General features: G+C 56.4%; 1 protein-coding gene across 9 annotated transcripts in view; it reads left to right on the top strand.

Moving 5' to 3' along the window:
* Positions 1-16,888, top strand: part of SNED1 (sushi, nidogen and EGF like domains 1) — an 88,143-nt gene that overhangs the window by 34,527 nt on the left and 36,728 nt on the right. For 5 of the 9 annotated variants that reach the window (XR_009700805.1, XM_061189157.1, XM_061189170.1 and 2 more), the window contains exons 4-16: positions 380-542; positions 2,721-2,846; positions 3,094-3,207; positions 5,105-5,218; positions 5,310-5,423; positions 12,794-12,919; positions 13,087-13,191; positions 13,456-13,569; positions 14,059-14,175; positions 15,446-15,562; positions 15,772-15,888; positions 16,074-16,187; positions 16,442-16,636. Coding sequence is in view for 8 of the 9 variants with exons in the window: in XM_061189157.1 (XP_061045140.1) it covers positions 380-542; positions 2,721-2,846; positions 3,094-3,207; positions 5,105-5,218; positions 5,310-5,423; positions 12,794-12,919; positions 13,087-13,191; positions 13,456-13,569; positions 14,059-14,175; positions 15,446-15,562; positions 15,772-15,888; positions 16,074-16,187; positions 16,442-16,636 (1,636 nt within the window). In the remaining variant the exon portion in view is untranslated. The remainder of the gene's footprint in view (positions 1-379; positions 543-2,720; positions 2,847-3,093; positions 3,208-5,104; positions 5,219-5,309; positions 5,424-12,793; positions 12,920-13,086; positions 13,192-13,455; positions 13,570-14,058; positions 14,176-15,445; positions 15,563-15,771; positions 15,889-16,073; positions 16,188-16,441; positions 16,637-16,888) is intronic. The other 4 variants (XM_061189180.1, XM_061189190.1, XM_061189225.1 and 1 more) reach the window with 3 other exon arrangements.

Consider the following 16,888-nt stretch of genomic DNA (forward strand, 5'->3'; position numbering starts at 1 on the left):
AGTGGCCCGCAGAAAATCCCAGGTGTGGAGTGGGGTCAAGTGTGAGCCCCCAGGGCCTGGGAGTGCCCCTCCCCCCGCTCCAGGCTCTCTACCTTCTCCTGAGGTCACACTGGCCCTGGGACCTAGGGGAGGCCCAGGAGCCCAGGAGTGGGCAGGAAGGGGTCGGGGGAGGGCTGCCAGGGCCCAACCAGGTGAGCATCGGGAGGAACTGCTGGTTAGGGTGGGGCGTGGCTGGGAGGCGGGACGGCGAGGATGCCGCTGAATCTTCAGCACTCCCCAGCTCACGAGGCCGCCCCCGCGGGAGGTGGGTCTCAGGAACGTTAGGGAGACCTGCGGACCCAGCCCGCACCTGCCCCCACTCTCTCCCACCCACCCCCAGGCCGGCTTCAATGCGGGTGATGGGCGGCGCTACTTCAGCATCCCCGGCTCACGCACAGCGGACATGGCGGAGGTGGAGACCACCACCAACGTGGGCGTGCCCGGGCGCTGGGCGTTCAGAATCGATGATGCCCAGGTGCGCGTGGGGGGCTGCGGCCATACAAGTAAGAGGACAGAGAGAGTGGCTGGGGTGGCGGAGGGGCATGGATTAGGGAGGCGGGATGGCGGGGAGGGGCGGGGGAGCCCCAGGCTTCTTGGGGGCGCACGGCCCCGCCCACCTCGGCTCCTCTCCCCCGGGCTCACCCCTGAGCCTCAGTCTCCCCCTGGGAGGCCTTCCTGCCTCTGCTGAGGGGAAGGGGTTTTCTGGAGACCACGGTTTGAAGTGTGAATGGGTGTAAAGGGGAGGAGCTGGGGTCGCATTCCCACCCAGGGAATCCTGGGCATCCCTGGGTGGCCTCCTGCGTCCTCAGGACCACCTGGGAGGCAGGCCCTCTTTTCACCCATTTTGCTGCCTTGCTTCTTGGTGGGACTTCGTGCTTGTGTGACAACCTGGACATCTACCTGACAGGAGGGAGTTGCCTGACGCCCGGGGTCCTTCAGGCACAGAACACAGAGCGGACGGGAGCAGGGCCCACCCAGGGGCGAGCGCGAGGCCCGTGGAAACGGCGGGCCTGGCCACAGAAGGATGTGTTCTCGGCTCTCCTGCTGTGTGGCTCTGGGTCACAGACCCTCCTGAAACCCCTGCTTATAAACGGAGGGGGGAGGGTGTCAAATGACTGGCTCAGCCACTCCAGGATCCGTGGAGTGATCCGCTGTTGATCACTCCCCCGCCAAGCCTGGAGCCAGTGAGGCTGGTGCTGGGACCTCCCCCGGGGATCGCCTCCCACCCCCATGGGGACCAAGGCCACCAAGAGGGGCTGCTTCTCCTGAACACTGTCCCAAGGATGAGCCCAGCGCAAGGCAGCCCACCCAGACCTGCCAGGGGAGCAGGCGCGCACCCCGGGGGGGGTGCTAGGGAGGGCAGGTGTGTGCCGCCCGAGGACTGGATGTGGGCCCTGGTGAGAGAGGCCCGGGGAGCCTGAGCCCACCCACTCACCAGTGTGAACGAGGGGGCGGCCCACAGGGCCAGGAGCCCAGGGGCCACTGATTTCGCCCCCCTCCCCCAGAGTGGCAACACCCGCCTGGGCTCGGAGCCGCGGTGGTTCAGGGCACGGGGACACTACTCGGTCACCACTCCTTTGCGTGGGCAGCAGAGGGGTCTGGCGCTTGCCAGCGGCCAGAGGCTTGGGTTGTGGCTGAGGGGTACAGTGTGGGTGCAGGTGGGGACGGGTGTGCGTGCAGGTGTGCGTGCAGGTGTGGGTGCAGGTGTGCGTGCAGGTGTGGGTGCAGGTGTGGGTGCAGGTGTGCGTGCAGGTGCGTGCAGGTGTGGGTGCGGGTGTGCGTGCAGGTGTGTGCAGGTGTGCGTGCAGGTGTGCGTGCAGGTGTGGGGGCAGGTGTGGGGGCAGGTGTGCGTGCAGGTGTGGGTAGGTCCATGCCCCCCTGCAGAGGCTGCCGGCCATGAGCCTGAGGAGTGGGGTCCTCAGAAGAGGGGCCAGTCAGTCCCTTGGGGATGCCGTTCCCACGTGGAGGTGCTTCTCTCCCGTCCCAGGCCTCTGCGGGGAGCAGACGGGGGAGGCCCTGCTGGGCCCTCAAAGCTCTCACGCACGGAGGCCCTGAGGAGCACGGTCCCGTGGGGTTGCGGGGGCCCGGGCCCCTTGTGGCCCCACCCCACGCTGCAAGCCCAGGAGATGGAACCCGTGTGCGTCAGTCTGGAGTCACCAGGGAGGGAGGGTGGGTTCACACCTGAGAGGCAGGGCGTCCACACCTGGCAGTCTACCTTCTGAGAAGGGCTGGTGCTGACACAGGCTCAGGCAGTCAGCTGCCACCCGCTGCAGGGCAGCCAGACTACACGGCCTGAGTGCCGGTGTGGCTCGGTGAGTGCACCGGTGGGGGCAGGGACGGTCCTCAAAGGCACCCACAGCCTTGGTGGTGCTCGGGGCCCGAGGGCCCTTCCAGGAGCGCCCCTCTCTCCCTCCCTCCCTGGACACCAGCCAGCTCTTCCCGGGCCCTCCTGGTAACGGGAGGTCTGAAACCCTGGGACGCTCCCGCACCTGCCCACGTGTGCTCATTCATGGCGGGTTTCGGTGGCCTTGCTCCTGCGGAGGGTGGGCCCCATTAGCTGAGCCCTGCGGGCGGCCTGTCCTCGAGGTAACGGAGACCCAGCAGCAGCGGACCTCGCAGCACCTCCCCAGAGAGGGGCCCCCGGGGCCAGGCTGACGGCCCTGCCCTCCCTGTGTCCGCAGCCTCCGTGTGCCTGGCCCTGCGCCCCTGCCTCAACGGCGGCAAGTGCATCGACGACTGCGTCACGGGCAACCCCTCCTACACCTGCTCCTGCCTCTCGGGCTTCACGGGGAGGAGGTGCCACCTGGGTGAGTTTCTGCTGGGACCGCCCACCTGGAGGAACCCGGCAGCACAGCCGACGGCCCCAAGAGCCCGGGCCTCGGGCCTCTGTCCCCGTGGTGTGGGTGGCGTCCGGGAGGCGCCCCTGGGGGAGCCAGACACAGCGGCTCCGTGACGGTGAGCACGTGGGCGGGCTGTGCAGCCACGCCGCCCCGGGCCACGGCAGGTCCTCCCCAGCGGCGCCTCCACTGAGTCCCCGGCTGCCCCGTTTTCCAGATGTGAACGAGTGTGCTTCCCACCCGTGTCAGAACGGCGGGACCTGCACGCACGGCGTCAACAGCTTCATCTGCCAGTGCCCGGCCGGCTTCGGGGGACCCACCTGTGAGACAGGTGAGAGGAACCAGGGGCTGCAGGGCCGCGGGCGTGGTCCTGCCCGACCAGGGAGTGGTGGCTAGCCTGGAGGGGGCATCAGGTCAGCGTGCCGCAGGGGGCCTGGCCCCAGGGAGGCCCGGGGGCAGGGGGGGCAGGAGCCCAGACTCCAGAGGAGAGGCCCCGCCCTGTGGGCGTGACAGGAGCACTGACCACAGCACACAGCCAAGGGTGAGGCCTCGGGACAGGGCAGGGCCTGGTTCCGGACCCGTCTCACCGCAGGCCTGCACCCCTGAAACCCTGAACCCCAGCTGCTCCCGGCAGGAGTGCAGGCTGTTTCTCTCCATCCCGGGGGTCTTACGGCCTAGATGTGGGTTGGGGTCTTTCTCAAGACCCCCTTGTTGCTTCCAAACTGCAGCCCGCACGCCCGTCTGCCACCCCGCTTCTGAGCGCGGCTCTTTGGAAGCAGTGCTTTCTCATCAGGCCTCTACCCCCTGCCCTTTGTGCAGCACCTCTTTGGGGCCCCCTCACCCTGGCCCTTCACCCACCTGGTAGAGGAAGGTGGGCGCCCCACTCCCACCCCTGTGTCACTGTGGGAAGCTGCTAGGGGAACCCCACAAACGGAGCCCCTTAAAATCAAAGCACGATGACCCCTGATCCCCATCCGGCTCAGCCAGATGCACTGTCCCCTACATACGCCTGCTGATGTGTAACTGTTATTTAGAAAAACATACAGCACATAGTTAAATCGAGCGTGTACAAGTAACAACCGCACCAATGTCTCAATCTAGAAAAACCATTTCTAATGGAGACTTGTGGCCACAGGGAATGTTTTAAAGTCCTTAACTCTGGTGTGTACACACGTATTCGGGCCAGGTGGGACCCTGGGAGGCCTTGGGGCCGGAGCCTTGGCCTCCGCATGGCCACCGCGGCAACACCCATGCGTACCAGCCCCCGGTCCCCCATGAGGCTCTCTAGTCTCAGGACCCACCTCGGCCCCCAGAGCCCATGACAGCAGGGATGCTGGGCAGAGTCCAGCAGGGACGTGGGTACCGGTCGGCCCAAGTCTCCCCTCCCCCACCCGTGCCCAGCCCTGCTCTCTGGTGGAGTCAGGGTCCCAGAGACGGGGGTCACCGTGTGCCGTCAGACACCAAAGCACCTCCACACCTTCCAGGGTTCAGGCCTCCTTCCTCCCACTGCCCCCCACCCTGACTCCAGGGTGGGTCGCCCGCTCTGGGGATCCCGTCTGGTTCCTGTATTGAGTCCTTTTTGGAATGAGCTGTCAGCAGGATAGGTGACATAGCTGGGGGAAGGCAGTGTCCCCCCCTACCTGCTGCCAGCAGCCACCAGGTGAGGCCAGCATCCTGGGTGAGGGGCAGGCCAGAGCGCCGACAAAGGCAGGCTCCCGCCTGCTCGCTCCCACTCTGACTGGGGGCCGAGGGCCTTTGAAGGACTGTCCTTGCATCAAGAAGCCTCGCCCACCTCAGACCCTCACCCCCAGACCACTCAGGCCCCTCCTGCACCCCCTCAGGGCTCCATCACAGGCTGTGTCCCCCGCCCAGCTGGGAGGAATCTCTCAGCCCCAGAGCCCTGTCCTGTGATGACAGCTCTGTCACAGTCATCTTAGCAGGGGAACTGCCCAGGAGGGCGGGAGCTGGGTCCCATTCACCCCCGTGTCCCCCGCCAGGCACAGGCACACCCTCCCTCCTCCCCAGGTCTGCTGAAATAAACCCAATTCAGACAAGCTTTCAGTGTCGGTGGGCTGGGACTGCCCTCGTCCCCCAGGGCCCAATGCCCTCCAGAGACGGCCAGATCCACCCGTGCTGCAGCCCGAGATGTCAGGAATGGGGCTCAGCGGGAGCCCCTGGGGCCACCACAGCCGGGGATCCAATGGCCTTCCACCCCTTTGTGCCTGTAGCACAGTCTCCATGTGACGCCAGAGAGTGTGAGAACGGCGGCTGGTGCCAGGCGGAGGGCGGCTCGCCAGTGTGCGTGTGTGCCACCGGCTACACGGGTACAGCCTGTGAGACGGGTGAGTGTGCCCTCGGGTGGGAGCAGGGGCGCAGGGTGCCAGGTGGTCAAAGGCTGGTACAGAGCCGAGCACCCACCTCTGCCGCCCCCAGATGTGGACGAGTGCGGCTCTGACCCCTGCCTGAACGGAGGGTCGTGTGTCGACCTGGTGGGGAATTTCACCTGCCTTTGTTCAGAGCCCTTCGAGGGACCTCGCTGCGAGACAGGTAACGGCCACGTGCCCAAAGCCCCCCACCGGTGACAGCAGTCAGCTGCCCCCTTTCCCTCTCGGGGGTGGGGAGGTCTGGTCTGAGCTCTGCCGTCCACATGCTGGGTAAGGCTGAGCGAATCTGTTCCCCTCTCTGGGCCTGGTCTCCATCTGGAAAATGCAGGCATGGATGACCACACTCCCAAGGCCCCTCTCCCGACTCAGGAGATTCTTGGCTGTTTAATGTCCCTCCTTCCTACCCCAGACCCCTCGCCGTGCTAGGAAACAAGCCATGGGCGTCAGAAAGAAAGCTGATCTCTCCTACAAGCGATGAAGCCTGCTAGCTTCTGTTCTATTGCATACTGTTTTAAATGCTGGTTAGGACTCGGTAGGTCAGTTAAAAGACCCACAGAGTAAATTCGGGGCTTTAGCACCTGACATCGCCTTACCTCCCACGGCTTTGGTCCCCGAGCCAACAAAAGCTGTGCTTGCATCTCCCCGGTGGGGGGGGCGCTCAAGACAAACTCATCGGATTTGCTCCGAGTCTCGAAACCTAAGAAGGAAATTAGGTTCTACCCATAAGTAAGACGCGGATGGATGCTGTGCCCTCCGTTGGCCTTTGGTCAGATGGCCACATGCAGGGCGGGCTGTGTCCTGAGGCGATGGTGAGGCTTCACGGTGCAGAGGGCAGGAGGGTGGCAACCTTACCTGTTGCCTGAAATCATCGTGATGTGTCACATGATTGCCTAGAGTGTTATCTAAGTATCAGTGTATTTAACTAAACTCATGTCAGAAAACAGATAAGTGATTTCAAAAGATTTTGCAAAGAAACCATGTTTTGTACGAAGAATAATGCAAATGAAAGCAAACAATAAGAAACAACTGACTTGTCTACCCCAATACCAGCCCATTAGCCACATTACACATACAGCAGAAAGCTGGCCAAAAGTTGGAGATTATAAAAAAGAGTATCTAGCCTTCTGTTTATGGCCAACAAGGATTAACTGCTCTGGGAACTTCCCTCTCACTGTCAACGACGAGAAAACCAGACAAAATATATGAAACAACTGTTTTCAGCCATTGGACGACAGAAAGCAGAGGGCTGTCGTCCCTGAGAGAAGGGAGTGAAATGGGGTGAAATGGGGTGAGCCCTACATTTGCCCCGAGGCTGCCTCAGAGCCGTTTCCAGGCTGCCATGCTGGGGTGGGGCCGGGGAGGGATCCAGACTCCAGCAGTTCCTCTGAGTCTCTGGGTCTAGGAGACAGAGATTCAAATTCAGTGGCTGGAATTTGGGGGGATAATACCAGCAAGGACAGAGCTACTGAGAGGGGAAGGGGGTAAGGGGAGAGAGCACGAGATCGGCTCTGGAGATCTGCAGGGGGACCCCTTGAATCTGGGTTGGGTGAAATCTACTGGGCTGGGGAAGAACCACTGGGAGTGGTGAGTCAGACAATTCCTGGAACTCAGACCCGCCTCCCTACCAGCCAGAGTGGAGTGAGCTCTTCATACCCAGGGCCAATGCTGAGTAGAGTCCCCAGTGGTATCACCTTAGGAGTGGGGATAAATAAATGCTAAGCTAATGGCTAATCTGATCTGCCCCAAGAAATCGTAAAAGAAAGTTTGAAAGGATCAAACTGAGCCCAAGTAATTTAACCGTATGCCAGAATAAAATCCTGCACTCTTTAAAGGAATAATAACAGGATCCAGGACCCCAAAATACCCAACCAAAAGTTATTAGGCATACAAAGGATTGAGAATATATGACCCACAGCCAGAAGTCAAATAGATCAATAGAAACGGTGGCCAGAGACGACAGAATCAGCAGGTACAAATGTTCAGTTGTCCATCATGAACATGCACCGTGTGTTCAAGACTGTTGAGGGAAAAAGACATAATGAGAAGTGGAAGATATAAAAAAAGAAGCTTCTAGAGATGAAAAATATAATATCTGAATTTTAAAAATACACTGGATGCTGTTAACAGCAGGTTAAGACACCACAGAAGGAAAGATCCATGACCTTGAAGAGAGAAATGGAAGGAGTTCAACATGCAGCCCAGAGAGAATAAGATGAAAGGACAGCACCTGCTCAGGGGCCTGTGCACGGACACCGTGCAGGCTGGCAGGTGTGTACTTGGAGGGCCAGAAATGAGGGAGGGGGCTGCAGGGGTGCAGAAAAAGTATGTGAAGAAACAACAGCCAAACAGTTTCTAAGTCTGATGAAAATGAAAACCACATATCCAAGAAAAACAGGAAGAAAACCGTATGAAGCCACATCATAATCAAATTGCTGAAAACCAATGACAGAGAAAATCTTAAAAGTAGCCAGAGAGAAAAGACAGACTGCACAGAGAAACCAGAATGTCAGCAGCCTCCTTGTCAGAGACAGTGCAGGCCGGAAGACAGTGGGACAGCACCCTCAAAGCATGAAAGAAATAAGCTGTCAACCTAGTGCTATATACCCAGCAGAACTCTTTCAAAAATTCAGGTGAAATAAAGATTTTTCAGACAGCAAAACAGAGAATTCATCACCAGCATATATGCATTACAAGAAATGTCTTTTCGACAGAAGAAAAATGGTCCCTGATGAAAATCTGGATCTACACAAAGGAATGAAGAGTTCTAGAAATGGTAAATATATGGGTAAAAATAAAAGACTTTTCTTCTTACTTGTTAATCTCTTTAAAGATATTTTTAAAACAAAGAAATAGCAACATATTTGGGGTTTACAATATACATAGAAAGAAAATGTATGACACCAATAGCTTAAAGCAGCCTGTGCAAGCTTTTTCTGTAAAGGGCCAGATAGTAATATTTTTTTTGGCTTTATGAGCCATGTGGTCACAGCTATTCAGCTCTACCAATGTAAGGCAAAAGCAGTGAGCCACAGACTGTGCATAAGTGAATGGGCATGGCCATGTTCCAATGATACTTCATTTTTTTAAATGGGTGGCAGGCAAGATTTGGTCTTTGAGCCTTTGTTTATCAACTTCTGGCATAAGGGATAGAAAGGGAGAAATGGAAGTATAGTATCGTAAGGTCCTGACATTATATACGAAGTGGTCTAATACTGTTTGAAAGTCGACTGTGATAAGTTAAAGATATACATTGTAAGCCCTAGAGCAGCAAGTAAAAAAATAATAATAATGAGTTATAGCCAATAAACCAATCATGGAGATGAAATGGAATCCTAAAAATACTCAATACAGAAGGTATGAAAAGAAGAAAAAGGAAGATAAAGTTACTGGCTGTAACTACCATTAAATATTCAAAGGTACAATTATAAAATACCAGATTTTAGCAGTGGAAAGGAATTCAGAATTCAGAGGATTTAATCCTTAAATAAATATTTAATGTTAACTGAGCAAATGAGTTATATTACTAGTTACCTCTAGTTAATAAATAAAAATAAAAGTGTGTAGGAAAATCTGAAAAATCTACAGTCATTGAAAAGAAAAAGGAATATATTTTTCTAACTCAAAATGAAAACAAAACTTTATATCTTTAAGAATAAATGAAGCCTAGTAGTTAAATTTAAATAAATTTTTAGTGGCATTTATGAAATTTTACATATGCTTTCTCACCTTATGATTTCACATAAACAAATGTTTTGTTCACCCAGAGGAAAAAAAAAAAGACGAAAAAGGAACAAAGAAGAAGTGGGACAAATAAAAAACAATAGCAAGGTGATGGGTTTAATCCAGTCATATTGGCAATTACATTTAAATGTAAAAAAGGTTAAAACACAAATTAAAAGACAGAGATTGTCAAATCGAATTGAAAAGCAAGACCCAACCATATACTTTCTACAAGAAACCTCCTGCAAATAGGAAGACACAGATCATTTTAAAGTAGTGGGATGGGTCTGTCACACTGAGTGCAGCGACCAATCCTGGACCGAGTGCTGGGAGTAGCTCTGAGGACTCCGATGTAGCAGCGGGCGGGGTGGGGAGAAGCGCAGGGGCGAGTCCTCATTACTTTCCTCTGGTGTCCCCCCGACCCCGCCGCCTGGTCTCCGAGCAACCCCGAAACCAAAGTGAGCGTTGACAGAGAAGCAGGACCCACAGAGGCAGCAGTGGGGGCAGCCTTCCTCTCCAGCTGGGGCAATTCTGGGCTGCACAAGGGTGGGCAAACTCCTGCTGTTTTTCCCTTTCTCTGTCCTCCAGCCACGTGACCCCAGACAGGAGTGCGGTCACAGGAAGTAAGTAGCAGAGTGGGGCCACTAAGCCCAGATTTCATGCCAGAGGACCAAAAGCATAGCCCCAGAGGACGAGATGTGCTGGGGAGGGCGTGGAGGGGGTCTGGGGCGGCAGCCCCATCACGTTCTTTCTGAGCTCCTGGGCTCCCTCAGGTTGCCGCAGTGTAATCTGATAAGCAAAAGACAAACAACTCAGCGGAAACAATGGCAAAGAATGTAAGCAGGGAAGTCACACACAGAGAGAAACAAACACCCATGAACAAGTGAAAAGAAGCTCAGTCTCACTAATCAAGAAACTACAAATTAAATTAAAAAATCTAATTTCAGGTTTTGCCCATTAGATTGGTAAAAATTTTAAGAGTTGATGGTATCTGGAACTGGAAAGGCTGTGGGAAAATGAGTGCTCCCATTCTTCCTGGAGAGTACTGATTATATTTTGCTTGAAATTTTTTATAATTTTTTTTGCAATTGTTCATATGTATTACATTTACAGTTAATTTTTAAACAATAAAATGATGGATACAAAAAAATTAAAAACGATACCATTTATTAAAAGACTTAGGTATAAATGTAATAAAGCATTTTCAGGATTTAAATACTGAAAACTACAAAATGCTGATGAAAGAAATCAAAGAAGCTCTTGGTACATAGAGAGACACTATGTTCATGGATTAGAAGACTTAACATAGCAAATATGTCAGTTCTCCCAGACTGACCTGTAGATTTAACATGATTCCAATCAAAATCTCAGCAGGGTTTTTGGTAGCTGCACACAAGCTGATTCTATAATTTATATGGAAAGGCAAAGGAATTAAGATAGCCAGAACAATTTCGAAAAAGAAGAATACATTTTAAGGAATCACACTACCTGGTATTAAGACTTATTATAAAGCTACAGTGATCAAGATTGTGTGGTATTGGCAAAGGGATTGACACACCAGTCAACAGAACAGGAAAGAGGATCCAGAAACAGACCCACACAAATATGGGTATTATTTTTTGAAAAGGTATAAAAGAGATTCAGCAGAAAAAGGATGATCTTTTCAACAAACGATGTTGGAACAATTAGACGTCCTTATGCAGAAAATGAACTTCAACCTAAACACATCTTATACAAAGATTAACTCAAACTGAATCATAGACCTGAACAGAAAACAAAAAACTATAACGTTTTTAGAAGAAAACTAAAGATTTTTAGATAGAAAAACCTTTGTGACACACGGTTAAGCAAAGAGTTCTAAGACAAGACCGCAAAAGCATGCTCTATCAAAGAAAAAATAGACAAATTGGACTTCATCAAAACTGAAAACTTTTCCTCTGTGAAAGACATGGTTAAGAGAATGAAAAGACAAGCTAAAGACTGGGAGAGGAACTTCCCTGGTGGTGCAGTGGTTAGGACTTGGCGCTCCCAATGCAGAGGGCCCGGGTTCGATCCCTGGTCTGGGAACTAGATCCCACATGCATGCCACAACTAAGAAGTCCACATGCCACAACTAAAGATCCTGCATGCCTCAACTAAGACCCGGGGCAGCCTAAATAAATAAATAAATAATTAAATAATTAAAAAAAGACTCGGACACTTAACCAAAAAGGATACACAGAAGGCAAATAAACAGACGAACAAATCTGTTGTTTTCGTTAACCGTTGGTGAAACGCAAATTAAAGCCACAATGAGATGCCACTGCAAGCCTATGATAATTGCTCAAATAAAAGACACTGACCTGGTAAGGGTACAGAACAATGGGAACTCTCACCTATTTTTGGTGGAAATGCCGAACGGTTTGGCCACTCTGAAACAGTTTGATAGTTTTTTTATAAAGTTAAACATACACTTATAATATGACCCAGCAATCGCACTCCTAGTTATTAACCCTAAACAAATGAAAACTTACGTCACACAGAACTCTGTACAGGAATGTCTGTAGCATGTCTATAGCCACCAAAAACCGGGAACCCAAACGTCCTTCCCTGGGTGAACGGACACATGAACTGTGGTACCTATCGACGTGGGACACAACTCGGTCATAAAAAGGACTAATTACTGATGCTTATAACACCTGAGACAGTCCTGGAGGCATGACGCTGAGTGAAAGAAGCCAGTCTCAAAAGAGTACAGGTTGTTTGGTTCCACTTCTCTGGCATCCTTGAAAGGACAAAACTGCAGTGATGAACAGATCAGTAGTTCTAGGGGTTCAGGAGGGAGGGAACCTGTGACCCTGCAGAGAGAAAACAAAGAGGTCTTTGGGAAGACGGAATGTCCCGTATCCTGTCCTGTATCCATATACACACATCTATACATGTGATTAAATTCTTAGGCGTGTCCCTCAAACACAAGTCATTTTACTGTATATTAATTTCAAAGATAAATTCTGAAAAAACATGAGGAAATTGAACATTTAAAAACAAAAAGACTGAAAAGGCAAACACGAATCAGGAGAAGCTGGAGTGGCTGTATTCTATCATTCAGATTAAACTTTCAAGTAGGAAAGCAGCCAGAAATGAAGAGGGACCTTTTATAATGACCACGAGCCAGTTCATCAGAAAGACATAATAACTCTAAATATGCAACACCTAGTAACACAAATTGAAATACCCAAAGCAACAGCTGGCAGAACTACAAGGGGAAACAGATCCCCAGTCATAAGCGGGGGTTTCGGCGGAACTCCTATCTCGGTGGCTCAGAGCATACAAGCATGGGGACCAGCAAGGATGCAGGGACCGGGCAGCGCTGCCAGCCGACCCGGCCCGACTGACATTCACGGACACCCACGTTCCTTCCAGGGCTCGCGGAGCCTTCACTATGACAGACCATCCTGTCGGCCGTAAAATAAGGCTCAATAAATTGAAAAGGACTGTGTTCTCTGACCACAGCAAATTTAAACTAGAAATCAACAGCAGAAAGATACCTTAAAGTTAAAAATCCCCAATATTTAACTAACAGAGATGCTTGGTCGGAAACGTCTGGAGGCTCTGGCCTCTGCTGGGCCCTTTGGTGCACACCGTGGGGCGCTCTCCTCACTCTGGCTTTTCATTCTGCTCCAGAGAAGGGGCTCGGGGACTGAGGGGCCGCTAGAGATCAGTTTCCGGGCGCTCGGCGCTAAGGACAGAGGTTAAGACACCTCCTCTCCGGCCCGAGGCCCTATCCTCGCCGTGCTCTCTGCGCGGCCTCGGTGACCTCCGTCTTTCTTGCAGGAAGCCACCCGGTGCCCGACGCCTGCCTCTCGGCCCCTTGCCAGAACGGGGGCACCTGTGTGGATGCGGACCAGGGCTACGTGTGCGAATGCCCCGAAGGCTTCATGGGCCTTGACTGCAGGGAGAGTGCGTGTGGGCCGGGCTGCCGGGGCCCCCGTGGGATGTGCACGCAAACCCCCATGAGAGAGGCTGTGGGGAGCGGGGAGAGGGGCTAGGCGGCAGGGTTTACGGGACGGTGGTCAGGAGAGGGCATCCCGACATTGGAGGCTCCTCCCCCCCTCCCTCCATGGCAGGAACCCCCAACAACTGTGAGTGCCGCAATGGTGGCAGGTGCCTGGGGGCTAACACCACCCTCTGCCAGTGCCCTCCGGGCTTCTTTGGGCTCCTCTGCGAATTTGGTAGGTGCCCAGGGCTGGGATGGGGGCGCCCTTCCTGCCTGGACCCTGAGAATCCCCACAGCCACCGTGTAAGTGGTGGCTTGGGCCTGGGCCCAGACCCGCATGGCGGGCCCCGGGGTGGGGGTGTGGGGAGGCCACAAGGGTGCCCGAACCTGGTCACCCTGGCAGGGTCACCGGGCCTCGGGCAGCTCGGTCCTTCTCAAGGACACACGGTCTCCAGGGAGACACGCGGGGACGTGAGACGGGCTCTCCCCTTCCCTGCAGAAGTCACGGCCATGCCCTGCAACATGAACACGCAGTGCCCTGACGGCGGCTACTGCATGGAGTACGGCGGGAGCTACCTGTGCGTCTGCCACACCGACCACAACATCAGCCACTGTGAGTGGGGTGGGTGCGGGCGCCAGCCTGCGAGGCCGGGCTCCGCCCAGAAGGTGGGGTGGGGGGTGGGCGCGAAAGCAGTGGGCGCAGCAGGAGGGGGCCCCCGAGGGGACCTGGGGGTGGACGGCCTGGCCGTGTGCACGTGCCGCACCGCGCCTTCCTGAGCCCCGGGCTTAGCTGCTAGAACACTAACGTGCGCCTGACAAGCACCTGCGGAGAAACAGGTTCACCCCGCGTATCTGTTAGTGCGTGGATGACCAGTGACTTAGGTAGTGAGTGACCACACGTGATGGTGGTGCTGGTGGTGACGATACCAAGACCCTCGTGGACCACAGCTCAGTCCCAGCTCATGTAAGAGCGAGGGTGAACTCTGGAAAAATCAGAAATGCAAGAAATTCCAGGGCGGGCCTTAGAGCCCAGCGTGAGGAGTCAAGACCCTGGCCTCGGTTCCAGCCAGGACCTCAGGGTGATCGCCGTCTGTCCCCGCAGCGCTGCCGTCCCCCTGCGACTCGGACCCCTGCTTCAACGGAGGCTCCTGTGACGCCCACGATGACTCCTACACGTGCGAGTGCCCGCGGGGCTTCCACGGCCGGCACTGCGAGAAAGGTGGGGCGCGGCGGCGGCGCTCCAGGGGGCGGGGGGCTGGCGGGGCCCCGGCTGCCCCGGCCGCCTCCCGCTCATCACAGCGCTTTCCTCACGACGGGCTTCCTTTCCTGCTCAGTGTTTTTCCAAGTGGCTTTTAGAATCACTGATTTTTAAAAAATTCATTAGGACTTTGTTAAATTGAGTGCAATTGGAGAATGTCAACATTTTACAACGTTCAGCCACTTGAGAGCGCGAGTGCTCTTCTGTAAAGACACCGCAGGCGTCACTGTGCTCGTCAGCGCCCACCGAGGGCCGTCTCTTCCACGCAGTTTGAAGCAACGCTCAGAGCTCTTTTCAGTGACCCAGGCGTCCCCTTGGTCAGAGCCCAGGGTGCGGCCCCCCCACCCCGTGTGGCCCGGCCCATTCTCGGCTCGGCACCCGGGCCGCGTCCAGCCCTGCAGCCCTCCCACTGCCCTCACTCGTCCGGAGAGCTGAAGCCTGGACCTTTACCTGCAAGCCTCTGCCACTGCCACGGTGGCCCTGAGGGCAGGTCCCCGGCGCTCTGACCACGGAGCCCCTGCGGCCTCCCCGACCCCTGTAGCAGGAGGAGGGCTTTCCAGAGAGTAGGCCTGATCCTCTGCAACTACCGCTGAGGTCCGTCACCCTCGGCAAAGGCATCCCAGAGAGCGGACACGGAGGGACACGGGGTGGGGCGGCCGGAACTTGGACCAGCAGCCTGTGAGGCCCCTGAGCATGGGGGCAGGCCCCCTCCTGCCTCACGATCCCCCCAAGAGCGTCGAGGAGGCCAAGTGTCTAAACTCCTGGCTGGGCTGTGAAGGTGCGGCTCCTCCAGCTCGGGCGGGTGGCCGGGGCCCCGCATGTCTAAGGAAGTGCCCCCAGTAAAGGTACAGAAAACAGGAAAATCAGAACGGAGCCACAGCAGGGGTCCCGGTCCGGTCCGTGGATGTCAGCTCCCCACCGGGCAGGAAGGCGGGTGCAGCGCTGGCCGCACTGCGGGGCCAGCTCTCCCGGCTCTCCAGCGGAGCCTGGGGCAGGGAAGAGAGGACGGATGGGCGGGCAGAGGGCCCCCGAGGCTGAGGGGCTGCACTTGGCTGGCTCGGCCCCTGCTGCAGCTGGGCCTCGGGCTCCGCCGAGAGGCAGGCCTGGGCGCACGGGGCCCAGCGGTGCCTGAGGACGGAGAAGGCTCGAGCGGGGCGTCATGGGCACTGCGGGGCCGGGAAGCTGGCCCTGGTTTACCCGCCTCTCTGTCTCTGCCTGTCCCTCCTCGCAGCCCGGCCGCGCCTTTGCAGCTCGGGGCCCTGCAGGAACGGCGGCACGTGCAAGGAAGCAGGCGGCGAGTACCACTGCGACTGCCCCTACCGCTTCACCGGAAGGCACTGCGAGATCGGTGCGGCCCCAGCCGGTGGGGATCAGCCTGTAGAGAGTGGGGAGGAGCCAGGCCCCGACCCAGGACCCCCGACCCTGCCACTGTGCGTCTGCTTGTCAGGAGCATCCCCGCCAAGGCCCCAGCTCTGGGATGTCGAGGGATCAGGGAAGGGGCAGGGGTGGTGGACGCGTGACCCCCGCCCCCGCCCGATGGGTGCCTCCTGCTTCCAGGGAAGCCAGACTCATGCGCCTCTGGCCCCTGTCACAACGGCGGCACCTGCTTCCACTACATCGGCAAATACAAGTGTGACTGTCCCCCAGGCTTCTCGGGACGGCACTGCGAGATAGGTAAGGGGGGCGGAGGCCAGCGGGCCAGGGCGCAGACAAGAAGACAGGCCCGGTGGGCAGGGATGGCCCGACCACGGAGGCGCAGGAGGCGGAGCTGGGGCGAGAGACGGGACACTCCCCTGCAGCCCCGAGGCCTTTGGGGAGGACACAGTGGTGGGCGACAGGGACCCCCTGTGCCCTTGCAGCCCCCTCCCCCTGCTTCCGGAGCCCGTGCATGAATGGGGGTACCTGCGAGGCCCTGGGGACAGACTTCTCCTGCCGCTGTCAAGCAGGGTACACAGGACGCCGGTGCCAGGCAGGTGAGAGGGCCGGGGGTCCTCCGCTCCCTGAAGGGCAGAGCAGGGCCCAGCAGGGGGCCGAGTGGAGGGATGGGAAAGAAGGAAAGGAAACCTCTGAGAAGCCCATTCTGGAAGCCATGGCGCTTTCACCCTGGGATGGGCTGTGTGGGGAGCGATGGCCCCGGGCCGTGCAGCCCGGTGAGGCCAAGGGCAGAGCAGCAGGAGGGGCCAGCAGGCAGCCCACGGTGCAGGACAGGGCTGCTGTGTCCTTGCAGAGGTGGACTGCGGCCCGCCCGAGGAGGTGACGCACGCCACCCTGCGCTTCAACGGCACCCGGCTGGGCTCGGTGGCCCTGTACTCGTGTGACCGAGGCTACAGCCCGAGTGCCTCCAACCACATCCGCGTCTGCCAGCCGCAGGGCATCTGGAGCGAGCCTCCCCAGTGCCACGGTGACCTGGGGGCCCTCTGGGGTGCGTGGGTGGGTGGGTGCGCAAGGCCAAGCCCTCCTCCCCTGGACCGAGTGGAAGAGCACAACGGCTGCAGTTCTGACCCTGGCCTGCCCCTCCTCCCTTCGGTATCCTCTGTGCAAAGTGCGGCCAAAACCGTGTGGTGATGGTGGTGATGACCAGTGCCAGCTCCACTCTGTACCCTTCTCTAAGGGCTTCCCTGTCCTCAGAGCGTCCCAGAGCATGGGGTCCAGCACCCACACGCCCACTCTGCAG

This window comes from Eubalaena glacialis, chromosome 1 (genome assembly GCF_028564815.1).
Source record: "Eubalaena glacialis isolate mEubGla1 chromosome 1, mEubGla1.1.hap2.+ XY, whole genome shotgun sequence".
Classification (NCBI taxonomy): Eukaryota; Metazoa; Chordata; class Mammalia; order Artiodactyla; family Balaenidae; genus Eubalaena; species Eubalaena glacialis.